This window comes from Bison bison, unplaced genomic scaffold (genome assembly GCF_000754665.1).
Source record: "Bison bison bison isolate TAMUID 2011002044 unplaced genomic scaffold, Bison_UMD1.0 scf7180017864171, whole genome shotgun sequence".
Classification (NCBI taxonomy): Eukaryota; Metazoa; Chordata; class Mammalia; order Artiodactyla; family Bovidae; genus Bison; species Bison bison.
In genome coordinates, this window is record NW_011494743.1 from 4776151 (window position 1) to 4794671 (window position 18521).

Consider the following 18521-nt stretch of genomic DNA (forward strand, 5'->3'; position numbering starts at 1 on the left):
TCCCTTGACATGGACTCTCTCCTGCTATTGACCTATGATCTGCAAGCATTCAGCACTACCTGCCACTGCCCACGTGGGCATCTATTTCTTTGAACTTGTCATCTGCTGTATTTCCTCCATTTATTCCATGTTTTTCTATGTTACAATGGAGACTAAGTTCCATCTTTGTTATGTGATTAATTTACTTGTTTGCTGATGACTTGACAGAGGAAGGAAAAGGGGAATGATGAAATGCTGCTTTCAGGAACTGCTGACAGACAACCCAAAGATAAACATTTCTGTTTTTTTTTTTTTTTAAAACCATCAGGAAAGCATATTCAATTTGCAGAGAGCACATTTTACAAAAACAAATATCATTAAAAATATATGCTGGAATATAAAATTCAACCAAGACAGGTGGAGAACTGTTTCTTATTAAATACCAGATGGGCCAGAGATAATTAATCTAGACTTTGACAAAACATACCTTGAGAATTTTGAAAACCTGGTAGATTTTGCAAAACTTCAAATGTCTGTCTGTAAAGACTCTTCGCTAAGATTTCGTGTGCGATTGTACAGAGCAGATTATGCCGATTGAGCACATCCAGTCGATCGCAAGGCCATACTGGTGTATTAATGATCCACTCAGACTCTTACAAGAAGGAAAAGTACAAGTACTTTACACCATGAAAATTACTTAACAGTATAATCACAACTAATGTTTTTAAATATCTTTTGGAGAAAGTGGCAAAACTGAAATATGCATACTCAGAAAGATAACCACAGCTCAGATTTATTAGCAACAATGTATATAGTGATGATCAGCATTCTAAGAAGATGCAAACTAATGACCACTGTTATTTTAATCTTTTTACTAATTCTTCATTTTTCTAAATGTACTAATCAGTTATTGATTCTGAAGTTAATGATTACTTTTATATGATGTTTAAGATTATAATGTGTATATGTTATACTGTAAAATATTATTTGTGTGGACAAATTGAACAATTTTACAGTAAAGAATACATAATTTAATTAGTTTTGGTATTCTTGGGGAACAGCTTTTCCCCACAATATCTGCCTATTTAAAATTTTTTAAATAAAATATTTGCTATGTACAAGTTAACATCTAACATATATAAATAATAAAAACATAATAATAAAAAGAACACTTAGGTAACCAACACATAGCTTAAAAAAAAAAAGAGAGTATTACCTATACTGAAGTTCCTTAATTTCTGCCAATTTTCACATTGAGAAAAACAGTGGCAGACTGTAGTGCAGAATACCGAGGTGCTAACATGGTAGAAATGTCAGTATTTTACTATTTACCTAATCCCTCAATCATTATACATGTGATGGGACTCATAATGAAATGCTGTTATGTAACAGTCAAATCACATTTCTGCATTATTTTTCAACTGGACTAAGAGCAGGAGTTATGATTTTGTGCCCTTTCCAGCATGGTAAATACAGAAAGTATTACAGAAAGATTTGGTAATTCAAGTATACAATGCCGAAATAAAGCCTTAAGTATGGAGAAGAAAACTTTAAACCAGGAGCTTGTTTTAAAATTACTAGAGCCCACTTGACTGGCAGACTTGATTTATACTACCTACGAGGCAACATTTTACAAATATTCAGTTCAGTTCAGTTCAGTCGCTCAGTCGTGTCCGACTCTTAGCGATCCCATGAATAACAGCACGCCAGGCCTCCCTGTCCATCACCAACTCCTAGAGTTTACCCAAACCCATGTCCATCCAGCCATCTCATCCTCTGTTGTCCTCTTCTCCTCCTGCCCCCAATCCCTCCTAGCATCAGGGTCCCTTCCAGTGAGTCAACTCTTCGCATGAGGTGGCCAAAGTATTGGAGTTTCAGCTTCAGCATCAGTTTTTCCAATGAACACCCAGGACTGATCTCCTTTAGGATGGACTGGTTGGATCTCCTTGCAGTCCAAGGGACTCTCAAGTCTTCTCCAACACCACAGTTCAAAAACATCAATTCTTTGGCACTGAGCTTTCTTCACAGTCTAACTCTCACATCCATACATGACCACTGGAAAAACCACAGCCTTGACTAGATGGACCTTTGTTGGCAAAGAAATGTCTCTGCTTTTGAATATGCTATCTAGGTTGGTCATAACTTTCCTTCCAAGGAGTAAGCAAATATTAGTGCTCTACTATTACTAATTCATTTACACAGACACCTTCATTAACCTACTTGTAAAGTGATTAAATCAATAATGAAGAGAAATACTGAAGAGACTAAGAACATGAACTAGTAATTCACAAAAGAGTTAAGTAAAAATGGAAACAAAAAGAAAAATAGTTAAATTCTGTAATAAGCAATTAAATGCAAAATGAAACAGTGACTATCACTTTTATCCTATCAAACTAGCAAAGAGATAGGAAAAATAATAATATTCAAAGGTGCCAAGGTTGTTTCATAACTTAAACGCTGGTAAGATGACTATAATTAGCAAATTTCTAAAGGTGTAGAGTGCTTTTGAATTCTAGTCACATATTTAAAACCTAGAATGGAATATTCAGAACAGCCAGATTAGGGTTTACCTAAACATGCACCAGTTTGTCAGATAACTAAAAACCATGAAACTGGGGAGTAACATCTGTATTGTCAATGTACACCCATGGCCCTAACAGGACAGGCTGTACATATGGTACCTATGCAATAGTTTTCTAAGGATTTTCTCACAAAGGGAAGCTTTCTAATAAACTCAAAATAATTTGCTGCAAATCTGAATGGCACTAAGGGCAAATATGCCAACATTTACCAAATAGCTTTAAACTGCCCTTACCTTTGCCCAGCAATTCCATCAGAATTTACCCCAAGGGCATAATAAAGATTTAGCAGGGATGTTTAGAAGGGATTATTGTTTATCATAGAAATTAAAAACCAGCTAGTTCAAGAAAAGTGGATGCATGGACATATCTATGTATCTGTGTTTATCTATATTTGTTCATAAGATGGAAAACTATGCAGCCCATTAAGTGATGTTGGAGAGGAACATTTCCTTTCACAGAAAAATGTCCAAGGAAAGACTTCTGCCTAAACAAAATGCAAGATATAAAAGAGTCTGTATAGCAACACTATGGTGTTATTTATAACATCGGATGGGTGGCTAAATAAGAATTTTTTTTATCATCAGTTTTGCTTATCTATCCCTTATTATTTCTCTATAATGACTAAGTATTACTTACATAAAGGCAATAAAAGAAAGAAAAAGTAAAAGTGAAGTTGCTCAGTCGTGTCCGACTCTTTGCAACCCCATGGACTGTAGCCTACAAGGCTCCTCAGTCCATGGAATTTTCCAGGCAAGAGTATTGGAGTGGGTTGCCATTTCCTTCTCCAGGGGATCTTCCCAAACCAGGGACTGAACCCTGTCTCCCGCACTGCAGGCAGACACTTTACCGTCTGAGCCATCAGAGAAGCCCAATAAAGGCAATAAAAGTTACTTTAAAATTTAAGAGCAGATTCTCAACAAATAGCATAACTTTTTTTAAACAAAAATTTGTATTCTAGAATGTTAAAAGATACTTATTTTTCAGCCTCCAAACCTTGATTATAAAATTGTGGTTTTAACGTTTTTTTCCCCTTTTTTTAAATGCTGGTAAGGGTATAAGGCAAGGTAGGAATTTGTTGCTCATTTGCCAGGAAACAAGGTGCTGAGCAAGAGTTCAAAATGTGAGAGTGTACACATGAAAAGTCAAAAACAATGGAGTACTTCTCACCAAAAAGTCTGCTGCACAATAAATAAAAACGTGTAAGATATTCTACAGTTCTCAAACGAAGTGTATGTAAACCCCTTCTTTAAAAAAGTTTAGTAGGTAATAATTGCACGTTTTTAAAAGGGAAAAATACAGGAAAAATACGTAAGCTAATCTGCTGCTTATCGCTGTCCTCCAAACATTCAATTCTTCTTCCCAGAAGCAACCACCATCAACAATTTCTTATGCATCCTTCTGCAACTATTTTAAGGGTATAAAGCAAATATGAACGTATCCATTAAAATTTTTTTTTTACACAAATGGTAGCATACTGTGTACACCATTCAGGACATTCCTTTTTTTATTTGGTAATAAATCCTGGAGATCATTCCAGTGAGTATTTGTGGCTCTAACTCATTCTACTCCATCATATGGCTGTTACACGGCTTCACTAACTGTTACATCCTTAATGGAAATTTAAGTTATCTGGAATTCTTTGTTATCATTGTTGATGGTAAAAAAAAGAGATTTCATATAACTTACAGTGCATACCTTCAAATATAGAAATAAATGTGTTTGTAGGACAAATTCCTAGAAATGGAGTTAATAGATTAAAGGAAATATGCATTACTAAATTTTGACAGATATTTTGTCAAAAAGCCCCTAAAGACAATCTGTGTGAAGGTTCATTCCTTTATACCCTCACAAAAAGCATATCACTAAACTTTAATCTTTGCTGGTCTGACAGGTGCTTAGGATTTTAATATTTATTTCTCAGTTATTACAAGTGAGATCAAGCCACTTGTATTTCCTTTCTTGACAACGGCTTGTTCACTGCAGAATCCTGTGAAGAACAAAAAAGTTCTGGCAACAACTTAACATACTTCTGTGGATCCTTTTTTAGAAGAAATAAAATTTTACTTATGAAAAATGACTTTCAATTGAAAAGGTCACTGCAAAAGAAAATCTTGTGTTGATAATTGACAGAATTAAAAAATATAATCTCAAAATTGAAACATCAAAATTGTAAAAATTCTAAATCTCCATAGCCCATTCCATACCCTTCCCACAAACTCTCCCAGAATCTCCAGTTAGAGAAAGACTGGTTTTGCCATAAACTTTTAGGCAGATGATCACCTATACCCATTTTTACCAACTATTTTACCCTTTCCATTTCTTAACACATTTTTTCTTTCTCACGGAGCTTGTGAACTCTGGCTTGCATTTTTCTACTTCCTCTTTTTATAAACATTCTATTTTGTATTTGTATATTTGTATTTTGTGTTGTACCCTTCTATTTTTGTTAATCTTTCTCCCAGGAAACTTCACTGGCTACATTTGTTAAATTAAAGAAAACCTTTTCCAACAAGCTTTTGATCACAAAGTCTCATCACAACCTCTATATTCCATAAAATCTCAGCATTTGATAAATGCAGGTGTTTTATATATAGATAAATATGTACATATGCTAGTTTTGTGTCTAAGTGCAAAAGCTTTCAATTTTATTTATTTATGGGTTTATTCTGTCTTCTACCTAAACTCTGAGATTCTTGAGGTTTCTTCATTCTTTTTTTTTTTTTTAAACAAGAGGGTTTATTTCTCTCTCGTGTATAAGAAGTGCAAAAGCTGGCACCAGCTCTGGTGCGCACAGCACTGAGTGGTTCATCAAGGACTTCATCTGCTTCATGTCATTAGATCCTTGTAAAAACGCGTGCTTGTGACACTCATCCCAGGTGCTCTTCCTTCCAAAGCACCAGCTTCTTTGTAGTAACTGTTTCCATTCTATGTTGCCATTCCTGGTCACCAAACGGGCTTCTCTCCCCTCGTACCATACCTTTTCTTAACGATCCAGACCCTTATTGGCTTCATTTACATATATAGCAACTCTGAACACTGGGGAAAACACATCATAGACACAGGTTTAATATCCATAATACATTGAAAGTCCTGTGAACAAGAGCCAGGGATATCACTCTGGGACCCAGGGGGCTGCGATGAATTGGAAATTACCTCCAGTTGTCAATCATCTTGTTATAGACTTGTGAATGGTGGCTTCCACATTCCTGCGCCAAGAGTAGCTGTGTGTGGCAGTCATGGGTCCTTGTCATCACTCACTGGTTCTATGTTGCCACTGAATCGCACACCAGCCGCTCTTGCTTTCCTTCAGGTGGTTGCTCGCTCAGTCGCTCAGTCGTGTCTGACTGTTTGCGACTCCATGGACTGTGTAGCCCACCAGGCTCCTCTGTCCATGGAATTTTCCAGGCAAGAATACTGGAGTGGGTTGTCATTTCCTTCTCCATCTTCATTCTTATTTATCCCATTTTATCAAATAAGATCTGCTTGATGGTCTAAGTAGCCAAAGCTATATTAGATGCTGTGCTACTACTTTGCTCTCTAAATTATATTTACCTCATGCCCAACTGACCTTAGTTGCTTCTGCTGGCTTAACTGCATTGTAATTGTAATTTCTGTTAGATGAACTGACTTACTAGGGAAAACAAGTTTTATTGTCTTGGTTTGGAGCCAGCTTGTCGGCACATAGGGTTTACACAGATTGCAATCAGGATTTCCCTCTGTCAGCAGCTGAAGCTTGGGCTCTGAAGCTGGGCTGTCTGGGATTAAATCTGGCCTCCACATCTTACTTGTTATGTCATTTTGGGCAAGCTGCTTATTGTTTCTAACAAGATTTTCTTATCAGTAACATGGGGATTATAATAATTTCAAACTCATAGGGTTTCCATGAAGGTTAACTGAGATAATCAGGTAAAGCATTTCTCTGGTGCTGAGGCCAAAGTAACAACTAACTTTTCAACAAAGGTTCATACAGTTTCTCTTTAAAGCTAGGTTAACATTCTCCTTTCATTTTACACAACAACCTTTCCTACCCACATGAACACTAGAGGCTTAGGCCAAATTATCACCCACCACTTAATATCAACTTGAGGTAATTACAAATCCAAGAATTTATAATAAGCTTACAAAATATTCCACGCTGGTATGTATCAGAACTTACCCCTTAATACCCAAATGGCACCATCTAGGCTTCCACTTTTTAGAAAAATTTCTGCTGCAATATTCACAATTTGACATCTTGGTGCTAACTTCTCAGGCCCTATAAGTCCTTTTAAACTTGTAAAATGTATTTTTAATTCATATAGTTTATCTAAGACCTTCCTTCCCTAGAGTAAAAAAAAAAAAGAACACTGATTGTTAATCATTTAGAATATTATAGAGATACAAAGTCACTGAAGATTATATAGAAGGTAATTATGCAATTTGAATCATTCGAGACTGATAGCTATCAAACTGCTTCAAGACGCTCTCCTTAAGCCCTTTCCAGCTCAGCCACGAAAACGGAAAGGGAAGGGGAGCAAGCAGGACTTTGCCTCATTAACCACTGGGCCTCCTTTCAGTGGATCTCCTTTCATCTGTTTTAGTCAGTGAGCTTCCTTTCTAAAGACCTCATTTGGCAAAAAGATTTCATGCCTTAAAGTGGAAAACTACCCATTATATGTTCTTGCTCTTCTTATGCTGATCACCCTGAGACCCAGGAGGGAGACTGAATGAAAAGATAACTTAATATAAAATTGAGAAAAAGAATGATAGTGGGGAAAAAAGGGATAAAATTGTTGGCTGAAAATTATTTTTCTGAGTCAATAGGCTAATAGTTTCACATAGTCTACATAAAGACTGTCTCTAGGGTAGACATTAGAAATTGGACATGTGTTATTATTTCTATTAGGGTCAGCAAAATTTTTCTATAAAAAGCCAGATAGAAAATACCTTGGGCTTTGCAAGTCACATTTGGTCAGTTGCATATTCTTTGTGGTTGTTTTTAAATTTCTAAGCCTTTAAAAATGTAAGAAACATTCTTAGCTCATGAGTAGTATAAAAATAGGCTGTGGGCCAGATCTGGCTTTTAGTTTACAAACTCTTGTTTCATATTATATTATACGCTATTTTGAGTCAGATCCATATTATGATGTCAAAGCACTTTCAATCTGACTGCATTAAATGAGTGCATTTTTCAAGGGATACCTTAAATTTAATTCCAATGGTTTTACTTTTATGTTCATAAAGGAAGCTTTATTAAAAATTTTCATTTACAATTCATTAAAAATTCAGCTAAGTAAGATAACAAATAAAATACTCATTCTGAATAAGATAGTGAACATTTAAAATTAAAATATAGGCACAAATTCACCAACCACTTATATCTTAAATAAAAACAACCAAATAAAATTAAAATATACTCTGAAATTAAAGCAGAATCAGTCTGAGCTTTAAAAACAACTTCCCTACTAGGTAGTCCTCAAATTCTCAAGCATTAAATACCCAAGAAATTAATGCTGTGATAGACCTTAAGCTAGACTGTGAGAAGGGGGACAAAGTACATTTTGTCCAGTCCAGGTTTATCAGATAATAAGTGCTCTTGAAGAGCTTGGAAACTGGAGACCTTCTGTACAATGATTATTTTAAAATGTTCTTCTTTAAAAAAATTTTGAATTTTGTATATGTACATGAGTGACCATGTACACATTTAATGTCCTTAAATATTATTTCAATTGTGAAACAACCTCTTCATAAAAAAGAAGGAAGTGGGGAGGGAGATAGGAGGGAGGTTCAAAAGGGAGAGGATATATGTATACCTATGGCTGATTCATGTTGAGGTTTGACAGAAAACAACAAAATTCTATAAAGCAATTATCTAGTCAAAAAAAAAAAAAAAAAAAAAAAAAAAGAAACAGAAAAACTAGAGCATCGAAAGGGAGGAAACCACCTGCATTTGACTGCATAGAAATAAACCAGTATAAGAATTATTTAAAAAAAGAAGGAAGGAATAAAAGTTATGTTTTAATAGTTGATTCAATAGCAACCTCACTCTCAACTATCCTACTCTCCATATCTCAGCACTTCTCTCCCTACTTTGGATTTTCCTGTCCTTTACTTCACTTTATTGAATCTCTCACTCTACCCGCACCTCAGGGAAGTATACCTCAGGTAGTACAATATGGTCTAGAGTTGCTATACTGCTTCTATGATGAGCTAAATCTCAAAGGTAGACATGAAGATACCAACAGTGTTCCAGGGAATCCTAGGAAGTAATTTTAAAGTAGTTCTATTAATTGTATCTTGGGCTCATCTTAAGAGAGGTCTTCAAAAACTGCAATAGTACCAATACTCAGGAGTTGGCAAAATATACTGAATTGACAGGTACTTCAAGTAAAAATGATATTTAGCACAGCTTCTTAAGTATTTTCCATACTGAGATTCTTCTTAGTAGTCAATCTCATGCCACCTCCTTTCCACATGTTCCTAATACACCACCTAAGTGAAGTGAAGTGAAAGTCGCTCAGTCGTGTCTGACTCTTTTCGATACAGTCGATAGAATTCTCCAGGCCAGAATACTGGAGTGGGTAGCCTTTCCCTTCTCCAGGGGATCTTCCCAACCCAGGGATCGAACCCGGGTCTCCCGTATTGCAGGTGGATTCTTTACCAACTGAGCCACAAGGGAAGCCCAAGAATACTGGAGAGGATAGCCTATCCCTTCTCCAGGGGATCTTCCCGACCCAGGAATTGAACTGGGGTCTCCTGTATTGCAGGTGGACTCTTTACTAACTGCTGCTGCTGCTGCTGCTAAGTCGCTTCAGTCGTGTCCGACTCTGTGCGACCCCGGAGACGGCAGCCCACCAGGCTCCCCTGTCCCTGGGATTCTCCAGGCAAGAACACTGGAGTGGATTGCCATTTCCTTCTCCAATGCATGAAAGTGAAAAGTGAAAGTGAAGTCGATCAGTCGTGTCCAACTCTTCGCGACCCCACGGACCGCAGCCTACCAGGCTCCTCCGTCCATGAAATTTTCCAGGCAAGAGTACTGGAGTGGGGTGCCATTGCCTTCTCCGCTTTACCAACTGAGCTATCAGGAAAACCCAAAATACCACCTAATAATTAATTTACTGTCTGAGGCTCAATTTGCCCCTGTAGTGATAATCAGCAAAATTTTAACATTCAGGGTTAACTTATATTCTATACAAAAATGTAAAACAAACACTCTACAGACCAAGCCCAAACAAAAATTTAGTGAAGTACCTTGGACCACTGCAACAGCTTGTGATAGAAGTACATAGCACTGATTCCGATTCTTCCCAGCAAAGTTTTATCTACTTCACTATTCTGCAGATCTTTGCTAACTGAAACACAAAGTAGATACACGGAAGAAAATGAAATAGTCACTTTGAATGATGGAAAAGGCAAATTTAATATGGAATTAGTGATACTACCACAAAGACCAGGTGTCAGCAAACTATAGCTCATGGGCTGAATCTGGCCCGTGGCCCATTTCTGTGTAGCCTGTGAGCTTCTAAGAACAGTTTTTATTTTTGAAGGGTTGTTTGAAAAGAAAACTATGTGACACAGATCATATGCTGTGTGTGCAACACCTAAAATATTTACTATCTGCTCCTTTACAGAGTTTGCCAACCCTGATAGAGAATATAGCAGTGAAGGGCTCACACTCACACACACACACACACACACACACACACACACAGAAAAGTCTCAAAAACACATGAATTTTATTGACTTGCAACAGTGAAGATAGTAACAATGATCTCAAAATTCAGATTCTCCACTATAATTTGCTAGCAATAGTTTTACCAATCTGAATGAAAAGAAAAATAAGAAAATGAAACATCTGATATACTGACCTTTTATCACTTTTTTATCATTATAATCTAAATTAATAATAAATAGATGGAAAAATTTATAAAGAAGAAATAGTATCTAAATCCTGCAATATTAATTTATCTTCAACATGGAGACTATTAGGAGCTTTATATGTTTTGAACACTGTCCCAGTCAATCTATCAATCAGGAAGAAAGAACACTGTATCACCCTAACATGCAGTACTCTGACCAAAACAGCAACATTTACCTGTTTCAGCAAATTCACAAAATGGAACACCTGGTCGCTCTTCTTTACAGTCTTTTGTTAGAGTTTCAGCAATACAAGCACAAAACCTCTGGAAATCTGCAAATTTTTCGCAGCTCATTTTTATGTTAAGGTATACATTTCCCAGTTTGGTCCAGTCACCTTTTTCTTTACAATGCTATGAGAATTATTCAAAACAAAACAAAAAATGTAAGCTGTTATTTATGCAAACATATTATGGGGTAGGCACATGTAGGCATTACAGAAATTAATAAGACATGATTTCTGCAAATCTTATATAAGCTTCCTGGCAAGTGTTATAACAGCAGTAACATGTTACTGTACAATTTGCTTTTCTGACCATGGCAAAGCCTATATAAGTTCCAGATGTCAACGTACACTTGTTTTAATTATTTAGTTCCTAATGTCCTTAATGACATCATCCCCAAACCTGGAATACACAGTGGAGATAGATTTTTGGAGAACAGATGACTAGCAGCACGATTTGAGCTGCCTCCACAGTAATACATTATTTTATTACTGTTAGAGATTGCATTTTACGATTATTTGGCCATTTGTGATTTGGGGCCCACACACAATTTTGGGCATTACATTTCTTCTACAAAAGGACCAACAAAGTAAATTTCAGTAAACTTACTATCTTTCTATTATTTTCTAAAGTAAAAGTTTTCTATACCAACAAAATATACTGTTTCAAGGATATAAATATTAATTTAGACTAGATCAACAATTACTAGAATGAGTATAAAAATGATCTTCAATTAAAAAGTCAAGTCATCCTGAAAGTCCTCTATTTCTTATTCAGACTTTAAATGCTTGGAGAGCACACAGTGACCATGGCTTTGCCCTGTCAGGTCACATACTGTCCATTTAATATGATCACCCATGGATCATGATAAGAAAGCCAACTCACTCATGCACTGAAGGAGTCTACCTAGTTACAAGAATGAAAAGCCAAGCTATAGATTATTACAGACTAACATACGTTAATTTTAAACTGAACAACTATGTCTAGAATGATTTTTAGAATAGGTCAAACTCTAGAAATTATGTTTGCAGTTGAAAGCATTAACTTGTAAGAAATTAAACATCTTTTCCTTCTCTTCTCTGTGAAACAGCTGCATTTGTAAACCTTTTTCTAAAATTGGGTTACTATTCAAAATTTCTTTGTTGTTACTGGTTTTCAGAGTTCCCAGCTATGTATTTAAAAGGTAAGCATCAATGGCAACTCACTCCAGTATTCCTGCCACCAACCCTCCCCCAAAAATAAATAAATAAAAGATAAGCATCGTACCTCTATTTCATTCAAGGCTGCCTCTAAGTCACATTTCCAGTTCTTTTTAAATTGCCTCATGTGTAACCTTTAACAACAGAAAAGGGTTAATTACGTTCACTCCCCCAAAGTCAATATTGCTCCTAATTCATTTGTTAACTTATACCTAAAAGACTGGAGAAAGAGAGAGTAACATGCTATAAAAATTCTTTAGTGCTGAATAAAATGGTAATTGCAGTTACCTTACTTAAACTATTTCCTCCTGAACCACAGGCAATGAGAAGGAAAACCAATTTCATATGAAACCGTACTTTCACCCAACTTGAAGACAGAGAATGTCAAAGCTTCAAAATAATTGTGAATACAAAGAGGAAAAAAAAAAAGCAAAACCAATCCTAGCACTTGATCTCTGTGGCTCTCACTCCACCCTCACTGCTCCAGAAGGACATGAGGCAAGCAAACACTAACCACAACAAACCAAAGCAAGCACACCAAAAGTATCTGTAGGGGAACCATAGCAGGAAACTAGCAGAAGGACCTAACAGTGACTAAAAATTACCATTACAAAGTCCACACCAAGCTTGAAAATGCTAAGTAAAAAACATGGGTAGATGAGAACATAAATGACACAGAAGGAATTTAGAACTGTGTGTGATCTGAACAAAGCAAATGTGAAATGCATAGATAGCTTCAGGGACAGGAAAAAAAAAAAAGAAAGATGTACACTTTGGCAACTGGGAAGAGGAGAAGAAAAGGTGCAAAGAGCAGGGTGCCAATAAACTAATAACGCTGTAGAAGAGCCAACTAGGGGGTCAATTTTGGTAATTAGTCCCAAGGTTTCATAAATTATTCCAGAGCATTAAAAAGGAAGGACAAGTTCCTAACTTTTATCCATTCATCTGCTGATGGTCACTTAGGTTGTTTCCGCTGTCTTGGCTATTATAAATGGTGTTGCTATGAACACTGTGGTGCACATATCTTTTCAAATTAGAGGTTTCATCTTTTCTGGATTAATGCCCAGGGAAAGGACTGCTGATCATATGGCAACTCTATTTTTGGCTTCTTAAGGAATCTCTACACTATACTCCACAGTGGCTGCAACAATTTCCATTCTCTCCAACAGCGTAGGCGGACACCCTGTTCTTCACGCCCTCTAGCATTTATTGTTTGTAGACTTTCTGATGATGGCCATCGTGACTGGTGTGAGGTGGTACCTCACTGCAGATTTGCATGTCTCTGATAATCAGCAATATCAGACATCTTTTCATGTGGGCCATCTATACGTCTTCTTTGGAGAAATGGCTAATTAGGTCTTCTGTCATTTATTGACTGGGTTGGGTTTGTTTTTTTTTTTTGGTGTTTTTTTGGTATTGAGTTATATGATCTGTTTATATACTTTGGAAATTAAGCCCTTGTTGGATGCCTCATTCTACAAATATTTTCCCCCAGTCTGTAAGTTGTCTTTCATTTTGTTCATGGTTTCCTTTGTTGTACAAAAGTTTTTAAGTTTGATTAGGTCTCATTTGTTTATTTTTGTTTTTATTTCCTTTGCCTTGGAAGACTGGTCTAAGCAAATATTGCTACATTTTACGTCAGAAAATGTTTTGCCTATGTTTTCTTCAAAGATTTTTAGTGTCATGTCTTATATTTAGGTCTTTGAATCTTTTTGAGTTTATTTTTGTACATTTTGTGAGGTAATGTTCTAACTTCACTGATTTACATGAAGCTGTCCAACTTTCTCAACACCACTTGCTGAAGAGACTGTCTTTTCTCCATTGAATATTCTTGACTCCTTCACTGAAGATTCTTTTGTGATTCTATATAAATTTTAGGATTATTTGTTCTAGTTCTGTGAAAAGTGTCACGGTTAACTTGATTGGGAATGCATTAAATCTAGATTGCTTTGGGTAGTATGGCTATTTTAACAATATTAATTTTTCCAATCCAAGATTAGTAGTATTGTTTTAAATTGCAAAATATTGGGGACAACTTAAATACCCACACATTGACTGAATAACCGGAAGTACGTTCAAACAATGGAGTACTTTTGCCTTTATTATAAAAACAACAAATTTCTCTCCAAACTGATTTAGACTGATCTCCAGGATATACTGTTTGAGTGAAAAGAGCAAATTTGAAATTCATTATATGCTACACTGTGTATAACAAAGAAGTTGGTATAAGAAAATATATAAATATCTGCTCATTATAAGAGGATAACCCCCAAAACTGAAAGATTGGTTACCTCTAGTACGTAGGTGGAAAAGAGGTGAAGAGGAGGAGGAAACAGAAATGGTAGAGTAGGGATAAGGGGGAGCAACATTTCTCATCACATCTGTTTATACTGATGGTTACAACCAACAGTAGTATTTCACATACTTTCCCAAATCAAACAGACTACAATGTGGGATAACTGAAAATATACTACAAACAGTAATAAATCAATCTAAATGCTCTATAAATGAATAATCACACTGAATGGGTATGGGGGGAAAAAGGGAACTGATAAAACAGCACTAGAGAAATTCACAGGGCTCCTCAGGTAATTTTAATATTTTCACAACATCTGTCAGACACCGTCAAACTACTATTAATTTGTTTGGATCTAACCTGTTAATAAATGCTACTGTTAATGTATTTCTTTTGGCCTCTGGATACTAGTGTGGAAACTTCTGTATTAGAGGATTATGAGAAATGAAATAAATGTGGAAGTGCCTCTGAAGGAACTTTCTGGGCTTTCTCAAGGAGTTTTCTGGTTGGCATCATTTGCACTTTATCAAATCTGCCTTTGTTAAAATGTTATGGTTCATTTAAACACCTAAAATTTGTATACTTTTCTCTATGTATGTGATACTTTAATACAATTTTTATCAAAGTCATGGCTTTCCTTTTTCTCAATACAGGTATGTTATGGTACTACCCTTGTAATTATTATAGGTTTTTTTTTTTTTTTTTTTAAGGCCTTTTGAGGCTCATAAGCTAAACAGAGAAAGCAAATAAGTCAGAGAAAGAATGAAGGAGAGACCTTAAAATATTTTACCTAGTTAACATGACAAGAAGTGAGTGAAAGAGAAACAAGGATTAAAGTAATTTGAATACATGTAAGAGAAAGAAGGATTAAAGTAATTTGAATACATGTAAGAGAGTGCATTAAGTAGAATTAAGTAAGTTGTAAAACAGAGCAAGAGAGTCTTTACATTTGATCTGCCAGGTAGCGAGATGAAATCAGGTGATGAAAAAGATTTGGTGAGGCTGGCCAGGAGGGTTAGCTAGAGGCAGATGATGACAACGTGACCAGGCCATAGCCAAGAGGGGGAGAAGGACTTTTGGTGGGCATATGAAGAATGATAAGTGCTTTGTCTTCAACCTTTTTAAGTCCCCATCAAAATACATATATTTTAGTCCTAATTATAGTGGTTTTCTTACCTGGATTTCATTTCCAGAACTGCAGTTATTTCTTGCTTGGAAGCCTGTACTTGGTATAAAAGCTTAACAATATAGTTAAAGTGTTCTGGGTCAAGTACCATCCCAGCTTCAACGAGCTGTGGAAGAGGGTAAACAGTAGTCATTCTTTTAAAAATGTGAAACCAATGTGTGTGGGAAAAACTAAGAGACTGATGGAAGAAGTGAAATATGGAGACAGAATTAAAATTCATTAAAAAATCTTAAGTATATTTTTCTTCAAATATTTGAGAACCACCGTAAGACACCTTACATCAAGAATTTAAAAGCAAAAATGAAAATAATACTTCTGAATTTAAACTTGAACATTAGTCCTTTTCTTCAAGTTATGTCAACTACTTTATCAATTGAACCTCTTGCTTGGTACTAATTCTGTCTTTTAGTAAGTATAGCACTGTCGTTATACTGTATACCTGATGATAAAATCCCTGAGACATATCAAGTTGAGGTTTTCTACAATGACTCTAGGTGATCAGTAATTTCTTCTTTAAAAAAAAAAATTATCTATCTTCAATTTTACTGAGCTATATCAATAACTGACATACAGCAACTGTATAAGTTTCAGGTATACAGCATAATGATTTGACTTACATATATCATGAAAAGATTACAATAATTTTAGTGAACATCTACCACCTCATATACACACAAAATAAAAGAAAAAGGAAAAAAGTTTTCCTTGTGTTAAAAACTCCTAGGATTTACTCTCTTACCAACTTTCATATATAACATACAGCAGTGTTAATTATATTCATCATGTTAATTATATTCATCATAATACATAGGGATTCCCTGGTGGCTCAGTCAGTAAAGAATCTGCTTGCCATGCAGGAGACCCTGCTTTGATCCCTGGGTTGGGAAGTTCCCCTGGAGAAGGGAATGGCAACCCTCTCCAAAATTTGTGCCTTGAGAATTCCATGGACAGAGGAACCAAGTGGGCTAAAGTCCATGGGGTCACAAAGGGTCCGACACGACTGAGTGACACACACACAGTTCTTATTTCTCTTATAACTGGAAGTTTGTACCTTTTACCACCTTCATCCAATTTCCAATTTCCTTTATGCTTCTGGTGACCAGAAACCTTATTTCCTTTTTTGCAAGTTTGTTTTTTGAAGTATAATTAACCTATAACACGATGTTAGTTACTGGTGCACAACATGGTGATTTGACATTTCTATACATTACAAAATGATAACCATGATAAGTTTAGTTACCATCTGTCACCATACAAAGATATTACATTATTACTAACTATACCATGCCATACATTTCACCCCTGTTACTCAATTCTTACGTAACTGGACATTTGAGTAATTCCTGATTCAAAAAATTTCCAGGCAAGTAATTTTGTCAAGTTTTGTAATGTGAAACTAGAGGTATTCACTGAAATATTTGTTCATCTGCTAAAATGGTTCCAATGCTGCTTCCTAAAGAGAATAGGTGGGAAGTGGGGTGTTTTCCTGCTATAGGCCTACTCTGAAATGAAATGCTGAGTAGTACCAAATACTAAGAAATATTCAACAACAGTAAAAATTTTAATATACTTTAAAAAATGTAAAAAGAGATGTGGGTTCGATTCCTGTGTCTTCAGGATCCCCTGAAGCAGGAAATGGCCACCCTCTCCAGTATTCTTGCCTGGAGAATTCCATGGACAGAGGAGCCTGGTAGGCTACAGTCCATGGGGTCACGAAGAGTTGGACATGACTTAGTGACCACCATTTAGTAAACAATAACCACCACCATATTCTTATCCATCTACCATGTTTGGTAACAGTGTCCTATTTATACATTGATTTGTGTACTTATTTTTGTTATATATGACCTCAAATCTTTTTGAAAAAGAAAATTTTCTTCAATCATTCTTAAGAAGTAGAGATGAGGATGGTTCATGAATTTGTAAGAAGTCACCTGGCATGCTTGCTGCTGCTGCTAAGTCACTTCAGTTGTGTCCGACTCTGTGCGACCCCACAGACAGCAGCCCACCAGGCTCCGCCATCCCTGGGATTCTCCAGGCAAGAACAATGGAGTGGGTTGCCATTTCCTTCTCCAATGCATGAAAGTGAAAAGTGAAAGTGAAGTCGCTCAGTCGTGTCCAACTCTTCGTGACCCCATGGACTGCAGCCTACCAGGCTCCTCTGTCCATGGGATTTTCCAGGCAAGAGTACTGGAGTGGGTTGCCATTGCCTTCTCCAACCTGGCATGCTTAGAACTATTCAATTAAGGGCAAGGCCTGTTAGTCACTGGAGTCTGTTAATAAGTCCTACTTCAGGAGAAAAAGAACATTTCTGAAAATATAATTCTTTGGTATAAAAAATGTGAGTTAAAGGCAACTTAAGAGTAAGCAGAAATCAAAAAAAAAAAAAGAGTAAGCAGAAATCACTATTTTCTTGGTTATTCACTATTAGAGAATAAAATGGATAAAACAAAAAATCATACCTTGCAAAAGATATTAATTAAAGCAGGTACAGCATTCCTTAATTTCATAGTTGCCACATACTCAAATATTTTTAGTAATATTTTCAGAGCAGGCTGGATAAAACAAAAATATTACACTCATTTTCATGTCTTACTTCAGTATACTTTAAGTTTCTCAAATTTGTTTATGCTGAAAAACACAAGTGTTCTCTAGGAAGTATTTAACAAATAGAAATTTAACTGCTAAATTATACATATAAGAAATGTATCAGAGAAATTAACTTAAAATATTAGAAAAATGTATTTTCAGGTTACTTACCAGCATCTTAATCATTATGCAGAGGTTCATGACCTGAAATACTTCTTTCAATAAACAGTGTTTGAGTAAAGAACTTAGAAGGTCATTTAATACTTGTAAATCAAAGTGTATACCTGGAAGAAACTTTCTGTAGTACTCCATAAACATGTTTGCTGAAAATGATGAAATACATAATAAAGTCATTTGCTGCTTTTAAGATTCATCTTTCCTAAATTAGACAATTTTTCTATATTTAAAGATCAAGTAGCATTAACTCAATTTCTTAAAAGATACACTTCCAGTATCAGAAATATTTGATGAAAATACATTAAAGCAAAAGTTAAATGGCAACAACATGTCAACCAGGATGTTAGGTACTAGATTGGGATCTAACTCATGTGCTATCCACAAAAAATAGGA

The 18521-nt window shown here is 35.8% G+C and overlaps 1 protein-coding gene across 1 annotated transcript in view; it reads right to left on the reverse strand.

The window, feature by feature from the left end:
* The window catches only part of TOPAZ1 (testis and ovary specific PAZ domain containing 1), a 60293-nt gene that overhangs the window by 6878 nt on the left and 34894 nt on the right, over positions 1 to 18521 (reverse strand). Inside the window, 8 exon segments of the mRNA XM_010842147.1 lie at positions 467 to 631; positions 6718 to 6883; positions 9792 to 9892; positions 10636 to 10810; positions 11948 to 12014; positions 15353 to 15468; positions 17825 to 17917; positions 18123 to 18274. Coding sequence (XP_010840449.1) covers positions 467 to 631; positions 6718 to 6883; positions 9792 to 9892; positions 10636 to 10810; positions 11948 to 12014; positions 15353 to 15468; positions 17825 to 17917; positions 18123 to 18274 — 1035 coding nt within the window.